The sequence below is a fragment of the Bufo bufo genome, chromosome 6 (genome assembly GCF_905171765.1).
Source record: "Bufo bufo chromosome 6, aBufBuf1.1, whole genome shotgun sequence".
Taxonomy (NCBI): domain Eukaryota; kingdom Metazoa; phylum Chordata; class Amphibia; order Anura; family Bufonidae; genus Bufo; species Bufo bufo.
In genome coordinates this window covers 260,718,225-260,740,708 of record NC_053394.1, presented here as the reverse complement: position 1 = coordinate 260,740,708, position 22,484 = coordinate 260,718,225, and the positions used below count along the sequence as shown (strand labels likewise).

General features: G+C 45.0%; 1 protein-coding gene across 2 annotated transcripts in view; it reads left to right on the top strand.

Annotated features, from left to right (window-relative positions):
- NDST2 (N-deacetylase and N-sulfotransferase 2) overlaps nt 1–22,484 on the top strand; it is a 143,314-nt gene that overhangs the window by 67,627 nt on the left and 53,203 nt on the right. The window contains exons 1-2 of one of the 2 annotated variants that reach the window (XM_040439039.1): nt 2,935–2,945; nt 8,119–9,486. In XM_040439039.1, coding sequence (XP_040294973.1) covers nt 8,494–9,486 — 993 coding nt within the window. In that variant the 5' untranslated portion in view covers nt 2,935–2,945; nt 8,119–8,493. Of the gene's footprint in view, nt 1–2,934; nt 2,946–8,118; nt 9,487–22,484 lie in introns of those variants that run through there. The other variant, XM_040439038.1, reaches the window with a different exon arrangement.

Here is a 22,484-nt window from a genome sequence, read left to right as displayed (position 1 = left end):
CTGTGGAGATCTGACTGCTGCCACCTCTACCAGTCCTCTTTCTAGGCCGGGTGATGTTGCGTTCATCGGTCCCATGACCTAGGCACAGCGCAGTTCCGTACAAGTAGATGAGGCTGAGCTGCAGTAGCGAGCACTGCTGCTATCAGATGGACAGCCCATGGCCGCAGCTTCCTGAAATAATTAATCGTTGGGGGTACTGGCAGTTGGACCCTCTCCAATCTTAATTTAGTGACCTATCCTGAGGAAGGGCCATCAATATGAAAATCCCTGAGAACCCCTCTAATGGTTGTTCACCCATTAGCCTACTGTTGTCTGGTGTGTATATCCACCACATTTTCCCCCAAGCCATTAATCGTCACAAAATAATAATTTTAATAATAATTTTTTAACCCCTTCACAACATCCACTGTACATGTATGACAGATGTCTGGGCTTTTAAAAAAGGCGCCTGCTTCAGAGTGAAGCGAGTGCCATAGCCGCCGGGTGCCTGCTGTTTCATACAGCAGACACCTGTGGCTAATGTCCGTGATCGAGGTTAAAGGGGTTGTCTCATCATAGACAATGGGGGCATATCCCTAGGAACGGAGCCCTCAAGATGGTGGCTGGAGGACTCCGGTCCAGCCACCACCAAGCCAGCTTCCCATAGATGTGAATGGGAGCACACTGCGCATGACCGACCACTGCTCCCATTCACTTCTATCCGCTAGACGGAAATAGCCGAGCCAGCGCTCTATTTTCGCCAGCCCCATAGAAAATAAATAGAGGGCTGCTGCGCATGCGCAGTGCACCCTCCTTCACTTTCGGGGCTACGTTCGCCATATAGGTGCGGGTCCCAGCGGTGGGACCCACACCTATAAGACAATGGGGGCATATCCTAGCGATATGCCCCCATTGAGTGAGACAACCCCTTTTATTGCCGACCATTGACATTTAACCCATCAGATGCCATGGTCAAATGTGACCACAGCGTCTGAGAGGACTAAACCCGGAACTGCACGCAAGGAGCTGAAGCCTTTACTAGGCTTCCAGGCTTATTAGTTGTATATTACAGTTGAGGCCAGCAGGTGGCAGCACTGAACTGTGATATACTGTACTTATTTCTGTAGAGAATAATTCTATACATTATTCTATTCAAATTGTTGGGGACCTAACAAAGTTTAAAAAAATAAATTCCCCCAATAATCATGGGCACCCGTACTTTAAAAAATATATATAATATATCCCTGACTGTGAAGGACGTGAAAAATTGATTTACATCACTTTACCTCCCCAAAAAATTTAATAAAAAGGTATTTTAAAGTCATACGCTTTTCCTGCAATGCGATTTTGTCCTGCAAAAAATGGAAAAGTAAGAAAAAGTTATAGCTCTGGGAAGGCAGGGAGTGGAAAATTAAAATGCAAAAACAGAAAATCTCTGTGTCAGGAAGGGGTTTTTAAGTCAGACAACTTTAACTTGGAGGATCTGACATTGTGTAGCTGTAGAGACTCATTACGGATAAAGTTTTAGATAGAACTTTATTATCTATTGGTTTAATACCCTACAAATGTGTAACATAACAGCAATAGTGTCTCCATAGCAAAACAAGTCGTGATGGCATTGTGCCTGAACATTTACCATGATCATTTTGCGAGTTTCTTTGACTATAAATCTGTTTTAACAGTTCGGGTCTGAAATGCGTTAGCTCAGCTTGAGACAACTTTTGTGGCTGATATTTTTCAGGTGCACTGCCTGCACTGTGCGTGGGCAACGCAAGCCTTAATTGTGACCTGCCAAGTCGAACTCGTGAAAGAGCATTTTAATTATAAAAAGCAGCTCCTTCTTTTCAAGATATTCAGATATTTTTTTCCAGCACTGTAAACATAGATTAGCAAAAACAATTGATCCAGGTTGTGTGGAGAGCATCTGAACGCTTGCCAAAAGGGAACAAATGCAAATTCCATCCTATATTTGCCATTTGTTTTTACATTATATACTGTAATAAATGATGTAAATAATCTCAGTTTTGCTCAGTAGACTTGCATTGGTTCTGACCCTGTGTCCTGTTGGAATAAGTTTTTCTGCATCTGTTGTGAAACATATGACAACAGTCTTTCTTGACCACCTCGTGCTGAGCATGCATGTGTTTTGAGCAGGAAGAAGGGGAGAAAGTCACTGCAAGACACCTCTTTTGTCCTTGAGAACAAAAAGATCGGGCATGTTGAAATCCAACCAGTGGCGTAGGGATCGCCATAGCAACCATAGCAGTGGCTATGGGGCCCTACGCCACTGGGGGCCCGTCCGTGCCGCCTCCTGTTGATTTTTTAAATATTTTTTTTATTTACACACACACCACACACACACACACACACACACACACACACACACACACACACAGGCAGCCAGGCCCGAGCCGCGGACCGCCCGCCCACTACACTAGACTAGTGCAGTGGGCGGGACGCGGGCGGTCCGAGGCTCGGGCCTGGCTGGGGAGGAGTCGGGACTGGAGCAGGGCGCACGCAGGGCCGGGCCGACAGAGGCTGGGGAGGCTCCAGCCAGGCCACTGAGTAACTCAGAAGATCCGATGGTATATTCTAACCCCCAGGCGTGCCCATGGTGACGGGGACGCTTGCCTGGGGGTTAGAATATACCATCGGATCTGAGTTTTCACGAGCTCAGTGAGATCGTAAAAACTCAAATCCAAAGGTATATTCTAACCCCCAGGCGTTCCCATGGTGACAGGGACGCTTGCCTGGGGGTTAGAATATACAGGGCCACGCCGCTCACAGCAGTATATTTATAAACTAATCAGTAACTACTTTAACTTTAATCATTGCTCATTGCTGAGCTCTTTACTTGGATTATTTGGATATCTTACTCTGTCTTAGCTCCGGTAATAGCAGGCAGTGCGGGGGGCGGCGCTCACTCAATGACGTCACGCGCCTGCTCCTCCCACTAGGCGGCGCAGGTGCGTGACGTCAGTGAGTGAGCGCCGACCCCCGCACTGCCTGCTATTACCGGAGCTAAGACAGAGTAAGATATCCAAATAATCCAAGTAAAGAGCTCAGCAATGAGCATTGATTAAAGTTAAAGTAGTTACTGATTAGTTTATAAATATACTGCTGTGAGCGTCGGGGAGGGGGATCTGTGGATGGCACTGTTTAGGGAGGGGGGAGATCTGTGGATGTCACTGTTTAGGGGGGGGGATCTGTGGATGTCACTGTTTAGGGAGGGGGGGGATCTGTGGATGTCACTGTTTAGGGGGGGATCTGTGGATGTCACTGTTTAGGGGGGAGATCTGTGGATGGCACTGTTTAGGGGGGAGATCTGTGGATGGCACTGTTTAGGGGGGAGATCTGTGGATGGCACTGTTTAGGGGGGAGATCTGTGGATGGCACTGTTTAGGGGGGAGATCTGTGGATGGCACTGTTATGAGGGGGGAGATCTGTGGATGGCACTGTTATGAGGGGGGAGATCTGTGGATGGCACTGTTATGAGGGGGGAGATCTGTGGATGGCACTGTTATGAGGGGGGAGATCTGTGGATGGCACTGTTATGAGGGGGGAGATCTGTGGATGGCACTGTTATGAGGGGGGAGATCTGTGGATGGCACTGTTATGAGGGGGGAGATCTGTGGATGGCACTGTTATGAGGGGGGAGATCTGTGGATGGCACTGTTATGAGGGGGGAGATCTGTGGATGGCACTGTTATGAGGGGGGAGATCTGTGGATGGCACTGTTTAGGGAGGGGGGAGATCTGTGGATGGCACTGTTTGGAGAGGGGGGGATCTGTGGGTGGCACTGTTTAGGAGAGGGGGGGATCTGTGGGTGGCACTGTTTAGGGGGGGGGGGATCTGTGGGTGGCACTGTTTAGGAGGGGGGGGGGATCTGTGGGTGGCACTGTTTAGGAGGGGGGGGGGATCTGTGGGTGGCACTGTTTAGGGGAGGGGGATCTGTGGATGGCACTGTTTAGGGGAGGGATCTGTGGATGGCACTGTTTAGGGGAGGGGGATCTGTGGGTGGCACGGGGGGGGGGGGGGCCATACATTTTTTTGCTATGGGGCCCATGCATTTCTAGCTACGCCCCTGAATCCAACAGCTGCCATTGGGAAGAGTCATGGGCCTATCTAAGGCCTCATGCACACGACCGTTGTTTTGACTGTGTCAGACTTGCGTCCCCCCTCCATTTGAAATAGTTTTTTTTTTTTTGTTTTGTTTTTCTAGCTTCCCAGTGCATCATATGCAGTTTTTAATGGTGCCATTAGAAACTTCAGCTTGTTTCTCTGTGACATGGGTTTGTCTGAACCAGATGGGTTTGTGGTCTATTATTTATTTTTTATTTCCCCAACCTGTGGGTTCATCTCCCCCGTTTACTGGCCGTTTTTTCTGCGTTACGTATACGGTCCGTATACGGAACCATTCATTTCAATGGTTCCGCAAAAAAAACGCCATGTACTCGTATGCATTCCGTTTCCGTATTTGCGTTTTTCTGTTCCGTTTAAAGATAGAACATGTCCTATTATTGCCCGCAAATCACGTTCCGTGGCTCCATTCAAGTCAATGGGTCTGCAAAAAAACGGAACACATACGGAAATGCATCCGTATGTCTTCCGTTTCCGTTCCGTTTTTTGCTAAAACATCTATTGAAAATGTTATGCCAAGCCCAATTTTATCTATGTAATTACTTTATATGCCATACGGAAAAACGGAAACAAAAAACGGAACAACGTATCCGTGAAAAACGGACTGCAAAACACTGAAAAAGCCATACGGTCGTGTGCAATAGGCCTTAGGGGTCTTGTTGTTTCCCTGTGCATTAGATCACAGCACCGTTACCTCCATCACCATTCCTGTGTGGGGAAACCCATTCCAGCACATCTTTCCCTCAGCTGCTGCGTATTGGCTGGAAAATAGAAAGCTCAATACTTTCCATCGTGTCCGGAGTAAGTGCGGCTTTCAGCCAGATGTGGGATAGTTTTGGTAGGTTCAGCTGCCACATGTGTGTTCTCATTGCCTCTTTCAGGAAATATTTTCGGTTTATGCAGAGTAGACGCGCAGATATGTTGGCTGTTCCAGTGGCCTTTGGCAGCCGTGTCTTCTTTCAAAGAAACCTAGAAGATTCTATTTGGCTCTGTAAATCTGTGTCGACGAGAGGTCACCTGCAGCCCCAGAATGGGGAGATTGCTGCACCCATGTGTGGTTCTCTCCATTCCAGTATTTGGGAGTTACGGAAATATCATGGCCGACCATGATGATTACCGTACTGCTTTTATTATATTCTGTTTTCATCCACAGTAGTAACAGATCCGCAGACTGCTTTAACATATGGAACAATAAAAGATTGAATCATGGTCTGCACAGTACTTGGTGTGGTGCTTCTTATATTGGAAATAATACTAGGGGTGTCATGGCCCCTTTGTTCTAAGGTTTCCTGGGTGCTCTGATTGCTTAAGTGTCATAACTTAAATGTGTCATGAGGAGTATTTTGTAAAATAAAATTCAAAGGCCATGTACACCTTTTGGAGTCTTATTTTCGGCTAGAAATCATATTTTCAATTTGCCTTTACTAAAAATATTAAGCTGTTCAGTCACAAAGCGGGTTAACTGTTTCTAAGGCCTCTTGCACACAAACGTTGTGCATCTGTTCCGTGCAATTTGCGGTCCCCAATGCACGGGCAACGTACGTTCGGCGGCCGGGACGGATTGAGACCCATTTAACTTGAATGGGTCCTTGATCCGTCTGCACCGCAAAAAAAAAATAGAACAAGTTCTATATTATATTTTATTTTATTTATTTTTATTATTTTTGCGGTGCGGCAGCACGGACAAAACGCCACAGAAGCACTACGGAGTTCCGATCTGTGCTTCCGTTCTGCATTTCCGTGATTGCGGACCCATTCAAGTGAATGGGTCTGCATCCGTGAGGCGGAGTGCACACAACGTTCGTGTGCAAGAGGCCTAACTGTGTGACTGCTGCTTTCACTTTCACTTTGTGCAGGTCATCTAATTGCCCTTATTTTTAAACTACTAAGAGGTCATAAACACTTAATGGTTGAGCTTTAATGAGTGTTTATAATGTGAGAGAGCACAGATAAGGAGCCCGTCTGCTCCTCAGATGACAAAGGACAAAAAAATCCACAGGCATCTAGTAGAGCATGTCAGCTCTGTACAGAAAAAAGGATTCCATATTGTTAATAAAGACAAATTAAAATCAGTATAAAATAAGTATAATGCAATAATAAAAGAAAATTGCCCCCAAAGGTGTACATAGCCTTTAAATTGCAAAGTAAAAAAAAAAAAAGAAAATAGAAACTTAGTACATTGTCGAAATGGCACTCAGAACTTTACACACACAGACACCGTCATGCAACATTGCGTCAGTGTAATTTTCATAAAAATTGCTTAAACGCTGATATTAGTGAGTAAAAATGTAACCTAAGCAGAAAGCTATATGGACGTCTTAAAAATAAACGTTTAACTTGTGTAGAGTTCATACGTGCAACTTGGTCACCTTTTTAAAACCCAGGCCTGGCTGGAATCTCTCTAGCTGTTACATAGCCTGAGATCCAGCCATCATAAGCAAGGAATGTACCAGGTACATCCTTGGCTACTGAATTGACATCCTGCAGTGATATGAAAAGTTTAAACAAGTTTTTATGTTTAGACATATTTCAAAACCCTGCAGTTTTCAGAATGGTTGTTATTAAAGCCTCATGATGGGCTTCTTGGTCTGTACAGATCACTTTTCAGTAGTCCTATCATTATCATAGGCAGGTTCAGAATGACATCGCCTATATATACACATAACACAGTATCAACATCAGAGTTAAAACTAAAGGTGATATTACAACTTATCTACTCGCTCTTGATCTCTGCACAGGTCACAGAGCATGCCCAGAATACTCTCCTGTGAAAGCAAAGCATATCACTAAATTTTGCGCTGGCAAGATGGCAGCCTCCATAATTGTGTTAAGGAAATAGATTTTGAAATCTACAATGATAAAATAAAAACCGATTAGAGAAAAAAGATGTGTGTCACTATCTAATTTTAACTGGCCAAAAAAAATTAAAGGTCACACGTTCCCTTTAAGATGCCCACACTTTACATAGCTGTTGGCTGAACTTTTTGCCTGACGAGCTATTCCTTCCCACTCCCCCACAAACGCATGCTTGGCTTTACATTCATGTGCTCTAAATAGGGGGAAAAGGGTGGGGGGGGGGACCACTGTCGGTTCAGTCGGCATGTTTCATCATAATCGTTGCATTCAGCCGGTATTTTATTAAAGTGTGTGTCCACCTTTTCATACTGTAAGGCTTTTGCTTTTTGGGTATGAATGCCTGTCTTGTGCTAAAGGATTTGTATCTAGTGAACATATCATTTATATTCTAAGGCCTCATTCAGACAGATACTGGTGGCGTGCTTTCCACGTTTGCGGGCCGCAACCATAATAGAGAATGCCTATTCTTGTCCGCAATTGCAGACAAGAATAGGACATGCTCTATCCTTTTTGAGGAATGGAACCACGGGTGCAGGCAGCACACGGTGTGCTGTCCGCATCTTTTGAGGCCCCATTGAAATGAATGGGTCCGCACCCGTTCCGTCTGAATCGGCCCTTAATGACATAAGATGAAGTTGAATGCTTTACACATCTCATTGACTTATACATGTATATATGACTATCATCTTTACAGTTTTGGTTGTTGCGATCTGCACACCTTCTTGGAGGTGGGTGCTCCTAGAGAAACAAGTCAGTATGTAGGAGAAAATCTATGGCACGCCACTTATGTTGTTATTAAAGGTTGTAGTTTTATTCATTCATTTTAAACACATTACTTCCAATATTATTTCAAGGCAAAGCATGCGATTATGTACAGTGGTCCCGACGTTTCGGCCAGTTTTGACCTTTTATGAAGGGATCTGTAATCCATGCGCCTCAGAAGTAGTAGGATGCACATCTTTACAGTGTGAAAGTTAGCAAATATAAATGGTTCACTATATCCAGGTGACTTGTGGGCGAGCTTGGTAGCTAGTCAGTATTTACGGGATCGCCAGGACAACAGCAGACGAGGAGTTAATGAATTTTTCCTGTTTTCCTGGTAAAACCGCCTTTTTGACAATGTTTTGTTTTGCCCAATTCCAGGACACAGCCTGACGGCGAAGATTAAACGGCTGGATTAGACTCTGGGAGGGAGTCTTTCTTCGGAGGCAGCTCCTTGCCAGCACAAGAGGAAGGAGAGATGTGAGAAGAGATTGGGATGTAATCGTGTGGTGGCAATCTGCTAAGCGGCCCGGATCGGAGTGCGAAGAAGCAATGGGAATTGGAGGCCATGGTAACCTGACATAAATGGCAGGTTGGAGGCGATCTCACCTCTTTGCGTCCTACTTTTACTGTCTTCTACTGTGCTGTTGCGGCTGCTCCCCTGAGGAACGTGGTGTCTTGTCGTTGTGTAGTCATAGGCCACACATCAAGCAGTCTAGGTGAATGCTGTAGGCAGGTGAGGTATTTGGCCTCACCATGGTTTATCTATGGAAACTGGTTCGGCACATGCGACAGCTGGAACTCCACCGATTGATCCTACTGTTGATTGCTTTCAGTTTAGCTTCCATGTGTTTTTTGGCTTACTATGTGACCAACAGCCCTAAAATCAAGGAGCCTCCCCCTTTACCCTTTAGTGACTGCAGCAGTCAGCAGAGGATTGTGGTTCAGCCCCAAGCAAGCTGGCGGATAGCCAAAGCTGTGGACACCTCCCGCACTGAACCAGTGGTGTTGGTGTTCGCAGAGAGCATATACTCACAGCTCGGACAGGAGATTGTGGCTATATTAGAACATGGCCGATTTAGGTACAGGACAGAAATAGCTCCTGGTAAGGGAGATATGCCAACTCTGACCGACAAAGACCGGGGGCGTTATGCTCTGATCATTTATGAGAACATCTTGAAATATGTGAATCTGGATGCTTGGAACAGGGAACTGCTGGACAAGTACTGTGTGGAATATGGAGTTGGGATCATTGGTTTCTTTAAAGCCAACGAAAACAGCTTACTAAGTGCTCAGCTCAAAGGCTTCCCGCTCTTCCTACATTCCAATCTGGGATTGAGAGACTACCATATTAATCCTAATGCTCCACTTCTGTATGTGACCCGAGCTAATGAAGTGGAGCAGGGTCCTCTTCCTGGAGATGACTGGACAGTATTTCAGTCTAACCACAGCACCTACGAACCTGTACTGTTGGCTAGCACCAAGTCTGCCGAATCCATTCCCCATCTTGCTACGCACAAAGCACTTCATGCCACTGTCGTGCAGGACTTGGGTCTTCATGATGGTATCCAAAGGGTACTGTTTGGAAATAATCTTAACTTTTGGCTGCACAAACTCATATTTGTTGACGCCATTGCCTACTTAACTGGCAAGCGGCTCTGCTTAACACTTGACCGATACATTTTGGTTGACATTGACGATATATTTGTTGGCAAAGAAGGAACTCGAATGAAAGTATCAGATGTTGAGGTAAGATATAATTGAATTTATAAATCATTAATCAGATTTTATTTTTCATTTTATTTTCTTAATTTATGTAAAAGATTGGATGTGTTAACCCGTACCAGTGATCTTCAACCTTTTGGTTCTCCAGCTGGGCAGCCACAGGTTGGAAACCATTGACATATACATATTTTTATAATTCATGGTTTTCATATTTGGTTGCCATTTGCCACAAAGCTGGCCCCAGTTGTAAATTTCTCCTTCGATACAATATCCTCTTGTTCATTTAAGCAACCCGTTGAAAACCAACAATGACATTTCCCTGCAGGAAAATAATGGAATGCTCCTACCCAGGTCTGTCACATAGGAATCTACTAACTTTCCACCAGGTTTGGGAGCCGAAATGTAGGGGAAAACTGTATGAAGAGCGCACCTTCCCACTGAACAGATGCCCTAGACAAACTCCAGTTTCATCACAGCTTGGTGGAATCATCAGGGGTTTTAGATGGGTGTTGCGTTTTTGGTGCAGCTAAAAATGCGTGCGGTTTTCACAACCACATACCTGCATTTATGGCATGTTTTCTTCTAGGAAAAGTAAAAAAAAAAATCGCATCACACAGCAAAACGGAATTACATTAATTACTAAGTAGATTTACAGTAATGTAATATGTCTGCTGCGTGTTTTCTCTTTGCTGGAAGAAAACCGTAAACCCAGGTATTTTGTTTCAAAAACCGCGCGTGCTTTTCTGGTGCACTTTGTGGCAGCACCCCTAGAACTTAGTCTTCCATATCTGATATTAGGGGATTCCACCTAGCTGTGATGTGGGAGCGTCTATAGGGAATACTAGGGTACATTCACACTACCGTGTCCGTTTTGCGGGCCGCGTCTGTGTGGCCTTGCCACAAGAGATGGGACACATCCTATCTTTTACCGCATTATGTGGACCAGAGGTCGCACTAAGTTTTTTTTTCTAGAAGAGTAGAAATACTCCTCTGACCATTTTTGAGGAGTATTTTTACCGGAGGAGGAGTATAAAAGCTGCAGTAATACAAATCCATAATATATAGGCCTGCGCTTGTTCACATCTGTGTTGGAGGCTGCGTTTGGAGCCTCTGTTGCAGATTCTGTCAAAAGACCAGACAAAAAGGCCTCACATGCAGCACTTTTTTGTCCGGTAAAAAGACGGAAACTGAACGGACTCCTTCATAGTTGGCGGAGTCTGTTCAGCTTCTTCCCTGTCAGCTAGGGTGGGTTCACATCAAGTTGTTGTTATGCATTTAACGTACACACAAAAAACGTATATATGTTAACAGACGCCGCCATACCATAGAATTCCATTGTAAAAAAAATAAAAGTTAGCCTTCATGTTTTTTTGCTGACCCTTGCAGGATGGAAAAACGTGGTACACTACACTTTCCCATCCTGCAGAGCTCTGCAAAAAAAGTATTTTTATTTTTTTATTTTTTCCCTCCTTACAATGGAACTCCATGGTGACGGATGCCACAGTATAGCACCTTGCTGCGGCGTCCGTTAATGTTTTATGGTTTTTGTGTATGTTGAAAGTATGGCAAAAACCCACCCTTACCTGCCCGATCCAGCACTTCTGTTATTTTTGTTGCTCTGCTCATGTAACTGAGCAGAACAACAGAAATAAATAGTGGTGGTGTGAACGGGGCCGAAGAGGTGGGTACTTATCCATTACTAGGCAATTATAGCCAAGTGATAAAGTCCAGTCCAATATAGCGGAAATAACCCTGTACTTTATCAGTTTGCTATAATAGCCTGCCTGCATTCACTACACAGTGCACTACATGCATCAGCGTGTGATGTATACATGTGTGTGATGTATGTGGTGGAGTGTGTATTGTATACATGTGCTGGCACCTCTGAGAAGTCCTCTTCAGCTCCTCCGCCGCCATGTTTTCCAGGGTCCTTGTGCAGCCCTCCCCGCTCTCCTTACTGTAGAAACTCCCGGGAGCCGGACCCTCCTCCTTTCAGCTCCCGCCGGCTCCCTCTGCTGCAGGGCGCCGGCCCAAACTATCCAATAGTAAAGCTCCTTACTGTATGGAGCTTTGCTATTGGTTATTTCAGGCAGCATCGCTGCGCTGTCTGTGCCGTTCACAGCGCTGCTAAATGTAGGGGTAAAATCTAAGGCGTATTGGTACACCTTAGACTTTTTCCAGGGAGTAAAATGGCCTGAACAAGCGTTAATGACGCCCGTACAGGCGTTATTGCGACCTCTGATGTGGACCTATTGAAGTCAAAGGGTCCTCACCGCGATGCTGGGTTTTCAAGGCAGATGTCGACGCTTTGAAGATCCAGGGATTAAAGAGGACCTTTCATAGTTTATTTATTATTATTATTATTATTATTATTATTTTTTTTTTTTTATAATTCTATATAAATACCTTTTACTTGCGGGGTTACTTGCTGCCACCCTCCTACAGCCTGCTGTGCCCCCCAGTCGTTTTCCCGCTCAGTACAGGTAGGAGGCGACGCCACGATCCAATCACAGCGGAGAGCGTCACAGCCAGGGAGAAGGTGAGCTTTTTTTTTTTTTCCCTCCTCCCTTGACGCTCTCCGCTGTGATTGGATCGCGGCACAGCCAGGGAGAAGGAAACACCCACTGAGAAACCCTGGCGTCTCCTCCTCCCTGTACTGATGCTCAGTATTAGGGTCCATTCACACGTCCGTTTTGGTGTTCCGCATCCGTTCCGATTTAAAAACGGAACGTTATGCGGATCCATTCATTTTCAATGGAATCCGCAAATAATCGGAGAGCACTCATGGTGCTCTCCGATTCCGTGATTCCGTTCCGTGGGTTCCGTTATTCGGATCCTGGAAAAAAAATATACCCTGTCCTACTATTTGTCCGATTTTGCGTTCCGTCATCCCATTCTAGTCAATGGATCCGTCAAAAAATCGGATGACATGATAAAAGCATCCTCATGTCATCCAGATTTTCGGATCCGCAAAAAACAGGAACGTTTATCTGGAAAGGTAAAAATACTGACGTGTGAATGCACCCTTAACCTACTGAGCGGGAAAACTACAGGGGGCACAGCGGGGCGTAGGAGCGATATTTAAATAAAACAGGCAGGGTGGCAGCATCACCCTGCAAGTAAAGGTATTTATCTAGAATAAAAAAGAAAAGGTCCTCTTTAAGGTCCGCAAGACTGACCTGGTCATGGGAATGTACACTTAGCCTGTGGAAAGGGTTGCCATAGGACCTGCCATAGGGCGCAACAGGGAGCCTCTGGTTCTGGTGGGAAGTTGGTACACATCGATGGCTCTGGTTTCTATGTGACTGATCTAGGTAAGAATGCAAAAAATTTTTTGAAAATACATGCAGGGTCGAATTATTCCTCACGAATGCCACCTTGCTGGAGATATTCTGACTATGGTTGTTGTTGGACTTCATATGGTCCACATTTTACAGTAATACGGTGTAAAAATGAAGATTTGGTATTGACAACGCCCCTCTGTATTTTGGTGTTTTAGGTTTGTTACCTGGGTACTTTAATGGGAGCCATAACAGTGCCTAACTATTACTCTAGGTATGCCTACACACCATGGTCATGGTCTAATGCTTTGCCTGAATAGAATTCTGTGGCGGTCTCTTTAAGTATTGCTATAAATCTCTGAAGTCTATGATGGGAAATTATCCTAGACATGCCTTTTGCGCTGGTCTATAATATCCCTGTGCGCTGTAGTGTGCACGTGATATTACGGTTTAGTCGGTTGAAGTGGACATGCCATATGAGCACAGAAGCGATTCCACCAGTTCAGCTAAATGCTAATCTCCTGGCTACGAAGCCTATGACAATAAGGGGCTCATCCACAACCAACACATCATGTGACCACAATCCTATTAGAATAATCTCTTTATTTGGCATTATCCTGTTAAGGAGGTTTATTGGTGTTGTGCTTTGTAAGCATTTGTCAAGATGAGGAAAATGTGATGGATTCATTTTAGAATTAACTTTTGACTAAATGAATAGGAATCTGTAAAATATAATTATTATTATTTTTTTATTTTTAAACTTAATATTTCTTGCTACTAGTAGACTGGATTCAGTATTGCAGTCAGTCAAGGTGGTTTGGTAATCCAACTATGTCACCACTACCCATTTAGGTTGGTTCGCATTTGTGTTAGGGTATTCCGTTATAGGTTCCGTTTATAACTGAGTTCGTAGGCGGAATGCAAAACGGAAGCCTTTTTAGAGGTATTCCGTTTTGATCCATCATAATAGAAGTCTATGGGCAAGCGTAACGGATCCGTCTGGTTTCCGTCATGCAGGACGGAAAACAAATTCCTGTCACCAGGACTTTGTTTCTTTGTTTTCCGTCCTGCATAACGGAAACCAGACGGATCCGTTACGCTTGCCCCCTAGACCTCTATTATGACCAAAACAGAATACCCTAATGCAAGTGTGAACCCACCCTTAGGGCTTGTTCAGACGACTGTGCCGCTTTTTGCGGTCCGCAAATTGCGAATCCGCAAAAAACAGATGCCGTCCGTGTACCCTCCGCAATTTGCGGAACGGAACAGGAGGCCCATTATAGAAATGCCTATTCTTGTCCGTAAAACGGACAAGAATAGGACAGGACTCATAATTTTTGCACGCCACGGAACAGAGCAACGGATGCGGACAGCACACAGAGTGCTGTCCGCATCTTTTACGGACCCATTAAAATGAATGGTTCCGTATGCGGAATGCAGAAAACGGCCCATATACGGAACGCAAAATACGAGCCCTTATTCTGATAATTTATCACTGTTCTCCAATATCAGAAGACCAATAATAACTAGTGCAGTGGCATATACTGCAAGCATGTGTGGAAGACTTTTTCCTCCTTTCAAAAAATAACGGATCTCAGACGGAAATGACTAAAACGGATGCAAAATGAGCACAACAGATGCTCAAAATAAGGGATCCGTTTTTGTTTTATTTTCTGATCTCCTGACGGATCAGAAGAATGGGAAAACTAAACAGTGATGTGAAGTTTTTGAACCTACCCTAAGGCCCCTTGCAGACAAGCGTGTCCGGATTAGCTGTGCTTGGTTAGGGTACTTTCACACTTGCGGCAGGATGGATCCGACAGGCTGTTCACCCTGTCAGATCCGTCCTTCCGCTATGCCGTCGGACCGCCGCTCCGTCCCCATTGACTATAATGGGGACCGGGGCGGAGCTCCGGCGCAGCACTGCAGTTCGCGGTGAGAGGCCGCCGGACTAAAAAGTCGGACATGCAGGGCTTTGAGTCCGGCGGCCTTTCGCCGTGCTGCGCCGGAGCTCCGCCCCCGTCCCCATTATAGTCAATGGGGACGGAGCGGCGGCACAGCGAAATAGCGGAAGGACTGATCCGACAGGGTGAACAGCGTGTCTGATCCGTCCTGCCGCAAGTGTGAAAGTAGCCTAAGCGATGCGATTTTCATGGATGGTTGCTAAAAGATGGTGTTTGTAAACATTGTTTTTTTTATCACGCGTGTGAAAAACGCATCCCTGCGCATTTCACCCGCGCAATAAAAACGGAACAACTGAACGCGATCGCAAACAAAACTGAATGTACTTGCTAGCAAAATCGCGCATTTTCACTGAACGCATCCGGACCTAATCCGGACACGCTCGCCTGCAAGGGACCTAATAGAGATACATACCTCATGGTCAATAGCAAGCCATCCAGCCTTTCCCGTTCCTCCATCTGGTTGGACGGTATTTGGCACCAGATATTTGTCCAGTCTCCTGGTTTGTAAGTTAAAGCCCTGCGTTCTGTTCCCTGACAGCTACCGTACAGGTCTTCTGTAACAGCCGGTCATAAAACAGCCAAAGCTGCACTTTTTTCAAGTCAAATCATTTTGCGTCTATAATTTTTGTCTTGAATGGAAGGCTATAGGGTAATTGCAGATAAAATGTGTGATCAGGATGAGAGATGGCGGGCATTTTTATTTTATCGAACACTTAGCTGAAATGAACCTTTTAACATCAGGCAATCGCTGATGTCCGACCGGTTAATTGATTTTTCTTCTGTGGCTCTTAAACTCCTGGTGTCTCCATTCTTATGAGTCTGGGGGCTTTGTATGACCAGTGTCCTCCTGTGGTGCACCTGCTGCACTTTATGGAAGGTGGCAGGGGAGAATTTTAATTTTTTCCTCCCCAGTGTTCCTTTTATTGCTTATGCTTGCACTGTAGACTGTGTGACTGGATGGTATATGTGTGTACGATATTGTACCGTGACACATTATAGCTGCATTGGTTACCTTGTTGCTGGGCACTGCCAATCCAGGCGTTCTACAATATTGCGTCTCGATATTGCTTTTGGGACGGAGTAGGGTGTGTATGGTGCCTGGTTTAGATTGCTTTGTTCTCCATTGTGCTTGCTCCGTTTTTCTAGCATATGGAGACTGGTAGAAAAAAAAAATAATCTTCAAGATTGCAAAAAGTGCAAATAATGAATGCACAAGGAAACGGGGAGCAACTCGCACAAAGCTAAATGGATTTGGTTTCAGACCCTACAGGATTTGCACATAAGAAGGATTTTAATTTTCCTCAGGCGTGAAGTTTCTGCTTCGAGAGGCGACTGCTCCTTTCATGTCATTTCAAGGACACTTTTTTTCCCCTCCCGCTCCCTTTTTTTATGGTCTCGGGAAGCAGGGGGGGATCTATCCACAGGAGGCATCCATATCTGTGTTCGGTGTACAAGCTTAGAGGCAAGGTGTGGCTTCCGCTATTCTGTGCACTGTCTGGCGTGAGGATTGAAAGCTGTGGTTTGTCAGCAGGGTGTCTGTGTGACAGCTTGTCAGGCGGCTCTCTGTCCATGCCTCCCAGTGCTCTCTGCGTCTCAGGCTTGCATTTGGCTTTGCACCTACTTGTTATCTGCTTGCGTTTACGTCTGCCAAGAACTAGAAGATCTCAGGGAGATTTTCTCCTCCAAACCACTCAAAATGCAAGGTTTGGAACAATGATGTAAAATGAGGACCACTCATGTCTGTTCATCCATCCTTACAACTAGTGTTATTACAAGGATAGTACAGACGTTGAGCTAATGAAGATTAAAGTAATCTGGACAGAATCTGTCTCCTTCCCCCTCTGGCAGCTGTTGGTTTAGTCCCTTCTTACTTCCCCTGCAGGAGTTTTCTCAGCTAATGCTAAGGCTCTGCTTCTTCCCTTATGAACCGGAATGAAAGCTTTTTCTATTGGCTGCTCTGCAGAGACCTGGCTGTGGGAAGAGAAACGGCGTACGCATGTCCACCTGGATGCATCCAGCGCCCCACAAGCCTCCATACCCGCCAGAACAGATGAAGAATGTGACCGCAGATGAAGGTCTAATGTGACCGAAACGTCCGGTCTAAGAATACTGTTCATACTCACTAATACAAATATTGGGCAAATGGATGAAACTACTGTATGATTTGAATGAATAAATCCTTTTGAAATTGCAACACTGAAAACTGTGTGCCTCAACTTTAGGCCCTGTGATATCCGCATCAGATCATTTCATTCTCTGATGCTCTCCTTTGCCCTGCGCTGAATCACGCAGGGCAAAGGCTTTTCATGGCGATCCGGTGAAGTACCAGGCTCCCTACAGGGACTGCTAGGCAAAGGCCTCCGCCCAGCAATGAGCCGGGTTACGTCACCAGCACTAATGGGTGGGCTCTACAATGCCCTAGCCTGTAAAACAGCTAGGGCAGCGCTAAAGCCTTCCCATCAGAGCTGGTGACATCACCAGGAACACTGCTGGGTGGAAGTCTCTGCCTAGCAGTCCCTGTAGGGAGCCTGGTACTTCACCGGATCTCCATAAAAGGCCTGTCCGGGTGGAAATGGGGGTATATCCAGGTTCAACCCCTCTCAATTGAGCAGGTGTTCATTTCTATTCTAGTTCTAGTCCGTTCAAATTCTAGTCAGCCACATGTGATGCAGTTTACACCATTTTCTTTGAATATACATTTGTGGCCTTTTACACAAAGGTCTGTATTCCAGTGTGGTGGTCCAGCGGTGGTCTTGTGGGTAATCAGAGTTGCCACCATTGTTCCTTTATTAGGAAAAATCCAGCTTTAGGGTATATGCAGTCTTTCTGCACAGTTCTCGCTGTGTTTCCGCCCCAAAAGTCACATGTATTACTTGAAGATTTTCATACACACATGCCCCAGATCCTTCCCCCTTGAATTGCCAAGGGTGAAATTTGCACTGAAAATCCGCACAAGCAATTGACATGCTATAGATTTCAAAATCTGCACCCCGGGTCAATTTCCGCATGGAAAATTTCTGCATCGTATACATGAGATTTTGATAATAACATCTATTTAGCTGGTACTGTTAGGCTGCAGATTTTCCTCACGAAAATCCATGTGGAAAAATCATACATAATACACAGTGTGCATATACACTTAAAGGGGTTGTTCAGCCCTAGGAACCTTCCCTGCCAGACCTGTGGTGGGAATCCTACTTGCCTGATCCCTGCTGCTGGGTTTCCGGCTCTATCGCTTCTCCTCGGACTCCTGTATGTCTCAGGTCTCCCCGTGTCCACATCTGGTTTCACGCGGTTTACTTAACACTGCAACCAAAGACTGGTGTCAGGCACTGGGTCACGTGACCAATGGGTAAAACGTCACTGCTGCGGCCAGGTGACCCATGTGAAACCAGATGTTGGCACCGGGAGACCTGAGACTTGCTGCTCCCAAGGGGGGAGAGATGGAGCCAGGACCCAGCAGCGTGGATCAGGCAAGTATGATTACCACTAAAAGATCCCCAGGGGTGAACAACCCTTTGAAGAGTTTTCGGTTTACTCCTTTGCTAGCGATCTGTAGTTACTTATGAATGTCCATTTACATTCTTTGCTGCTTTTCTTTGTAGTCTCCAATAAACAGTTTTAAAAAAAAAATTCTAAGGGAAGGTGCAGGGCCTTTCATTTATGCTGGAAATTGGCTCAAATTATAGAGCAAATCTCTGCCAGTTTATAGTGTACATTTAGCTTTTTCCAGTGCATGGACTACCCGAAGATGCTCCAAGGTTTCTGCACATCTTAGGCTGGCGTCTGAAATTCCCTCTTATATCTCTACATTTCAGTGTCCCATGAGGTTTGCAGATTGCCAGCGGAAGCATTATGTGAAGTGGCACTCCATAACTCGTCCTCGTTCTTCACGCTCTGACCCGTCTTTGCCTTGTCTCCTTGCTCGTCTCCAATGTTAGATTGCTCAGCCTTATGGTCCTGTTTTGGGACTTATCGTCTGACAGATGTGCTGTCATGGTAACGCGAGGCAATCTCTAAATCTTCATTGGTGCACAAAACAGCTAAACCGCCTTAGCCTGCCATCCACCCACTCCTCATTCTATCTATCTGTCATCTTGAGAGCGGCAGGAAGAACGCCCCTTGTTGCCCCCCTTCCTAAGTGCAGGTATTGTGGCTATCTTCCCGGATATCTCTGTGTTGCGGGTGAAGATCTTCATGAAAACATTGTGTACTGTGCAGTGTCTGAATAACAGGAGCACGCCTGCTTTGCATGAGCCAGACAACAAAGTGTGAATGAAGCCTTAAAGTGCCCCATGCAGCTTTCAAATAGAGCCATCTGCAAGATGACAAGGGGGGCTGTACATGGCTTCTGCATACCACTTGTTCTGTAGGGGGTAATACATTTACCTTTTGGGTTGCAGTTAATACATATACATATCAATAAAAAAAAATTCAAATGACTTAAAAGCTGTCTGTTTTTATCCCTATGTGTGAATCATGGCATTGGTTTGCCATACTCGTCACATTCGTCATCTGCGCGGCTTCCAGACATAATTTTGTTTATCGGTCTTAGACTTGTGAGTACAAACCCAGCCCTTATGAATCATCCTAGTTTTTAATCCTGGAGACATTTTGAGCTGATTTATCTGCATGTAGGATCATTTGGCATGCTGTATTTTTTCGGATCTGTTTTTTGCGGACCGCGAAATACGTACGGTCGTGGGCATGAGCCCTAAATCATATTTTGGTGTCTGCCCTTAACAGCAGTTCAGGTTTGGGAGTGACTCTAAGGCCCCTTTCACACGGGCGAGTATTCCGCGCGGATGCGATGCGTGAGGTGAACGCATTGCACCCGCACTGAATACCGACCCATTCATTTCTATGGGGCTGTTCACATGAGCGGTGATTTTCACGCATCACTTGTGCGTTGCGTGAAAATCGCAGCATGCTCTATATTCAGCGTTTTTCATGCAACACAGGCCTCATAGAAGTGAATGGGGTTGCATGAAAATCGCAAGCATCCGCAAGCAAGTGCGGATGCGGTGCGATTTTTCACGCACGGTTGCTAGGAGACGATCAGGATGGAGACCCAATCATTATTCTTTTCCCTTATAACATGGTTATAAGGGAAAAAAATAGCATTCTGAATACAGAATGCAAAGTAAAATAGCGCTGGAGGGGTTAAAAAAAATTAAAAAAAATTTAACTCGCCTTAGTCCACTTGATAGCGCACCCGGCATCTCCTTCTGTATTCTTTCTTTAGGACCTGGGTAAAGGACCTTTGATGACGTCACTCCGGTCATCACATGGTACGTCACATGATCTTTTACCATGGTGATGGATCATGTGATGACCGGAGTAACGTCATTTACCCAGGTCCTAAAGAAAGAATACAGAAGGAGATGCCGGCTGCGCTATCAAGTGGACTAAGGTGAGTTAAATTTTTTTTTAACCCCTCCAGCGCTATTTTACTTTGCATTCTGTATTCAGAATGCTATTATTTCCCCTTATAACCATGTTATAAGGGAAAATAATACAATCTACAGAACACCAATCCCAAGCCCGAACTTCTGTGAAGAAGTTCGGGTACCAAACATGCACAATTTTTCTCACGCGAGTGCAAAACGCATTACAATGTTTTGCACTTGCGCGGAAAAATCGTGTTCCCGCAACGCACCCGCACATTTTCCCGCAACGCCCGTGTGATAGAGGCCTAATAGTCTAGCTGCTTTTTTTGCAACCAGGGTATACACCAACTCCTTTTTTTTTTTTTTGTTTTTTTGTATCTTCCTATGGCAACAGTCCAGACCTGAGAGTGACTCTAATAGTCTAGCTGCCCTCACAACTAGAGTATACACCAGATTTTTATGTCTGCCTAAAACAGCAATTGAAATTTGAGAGCAGCTCTAGTCATCTAGCTGCTTTTTTTTTTTTTTTTTTTTGTCTATGCTTGACATAAGTGATAGACAACTGTCTTTGTATAGTCAATCTACCACAATTTGGTCGGATCTGGAGCTACGCGGTCTTTATGACTATTTATTAATTGGACCTTGGTGTGAATTGGACTCACTACGCCGGAGACCAGCTGCGCTGATAGTAGGAATAGCAATTGGGGACTAGTGTCTTTCTTTATTCCTATTGTACGAATACAGCTGACCACCAAAATAATGTCAAGGGATCTGTAACACAAGCCAGACCTTCCCTTCAGCCCACTTAAATGCACGTTATTCAAAGATGAAAATGGAAAAAGGAAATTTAAGAACCCAAGAATTTCTACAAATGTCCATCTCTTTGAGCAGTGACTGAGAAGAGAGGATTACAGAACATGGGAGAAGGGTTACCTTGTCACTGGATGCCAGGCCCTCTTTGCATTGTTAAATGGGACAGAAAAGGCATTAAAGAAAATAGAAGCCAATCATGCCAAATGTTGCAGGTCTTAAAGAATTAGGCGTACCCACCCGCTTCAACTTTGCTATTTTTGCATGAGTATTACCCAATTTGAATTCTCACCCAGATAACTGGAGAAGATTAGTCATATAGTCATTGGCGGCTAATACAGTGCGAGTCCGCTCTAAGCATTAGTGATCTCTGTAAATCGCCTTGTAATTGGGACATTCTTGGCCTTTCTGCTTTGAAACTGCAGTATGTAAGTGACTTTTGTTTTATTACTTTTGTATAAGTTTTCAGGAGAAAAGTAGCCTGTATGTGGTGGGAGGAGTGGACACAGCGAGTGCTATCCTTTCCTTGTTCAGTTATTTTCCATGCCAGTCTATCTGAAAAATACATGAATTGCCCCGCTGCTTTGTCTCCACATGCCACATTTTGCACTCTGCAGGAAAGGGTTTTTTGCAGCCCATTTTATTCACTCAAGCCTCTGGATCAATGATACCCATTGAGAAATCTTTGATTTTTCACCTCTTTGCTTCTGAAAATAATAAAGCGGTGTGCTGGCTTTCTACGCGCTTATAGCAAATTCAAAGGTGCCTCTTGTCGTCCTGCTCTTGAGCTTCTCGTTGCTTGAATATACTTAGCAGAATCAAGTTTTATGGTGAAAAATGTACTATTGCGGCCTCTTTAATGCTCTGATATACTAGGCTGGAACTTGAAAGTATGTTTTACATTTTAATAAATTGCAGAGCAATGTTTTTAAGTGGTTTTTCAGATCAATCTTTTTTGCTTTCATAAAACCACTGTGTACCAATGAGCGATACGTAACTTAGTTACCCAATTTCTTCAGGTGCTCCTTCAGAGAGAAGTGGTAGCCGTGGTACTGGAAGTTTCCACTCCTTTCATTGCTTAAATATCAGTGGTATTCATCATGTATTTGGGAAATGAGTGACGTTAAAGGAATCGGTCAGCAGTTTTGACCATGCTAATCTGACAGCACAAGACAGGGGCTGGGGAGAATAGTACAAACATACCTTTTGTGGAGCTTTTATTATCAGGGGTAGTAAGAATATGAAGTTTTATTCTGCTCCTGCAAGTGCCCAGGCGGGAGGGGGCTTCACTGTGCTATTCTCTCTGCACTGAGATGCTTCACAGCCCCTCCCCTCTTCTCTGAGTGAGAGGTCTTTTGGTTGGATGTTACAGCTTTAATTCGGAGCAGAGGGGAGGAGCTATGAAGCAACTCAGTACAGTAAGCACTTAAAGGGGTCTTCCGGTTACATTAAGTTATCCTCTTTCCTACCGCTGGGACTCCTAACAATTATTAGGAAGAGCCTGGCCTTAAAGCCATATGAAAAATAAAAGGGTCATGTTACTCTGTTCAAGGCACCCTGTGAAAGCAGGAATTGGT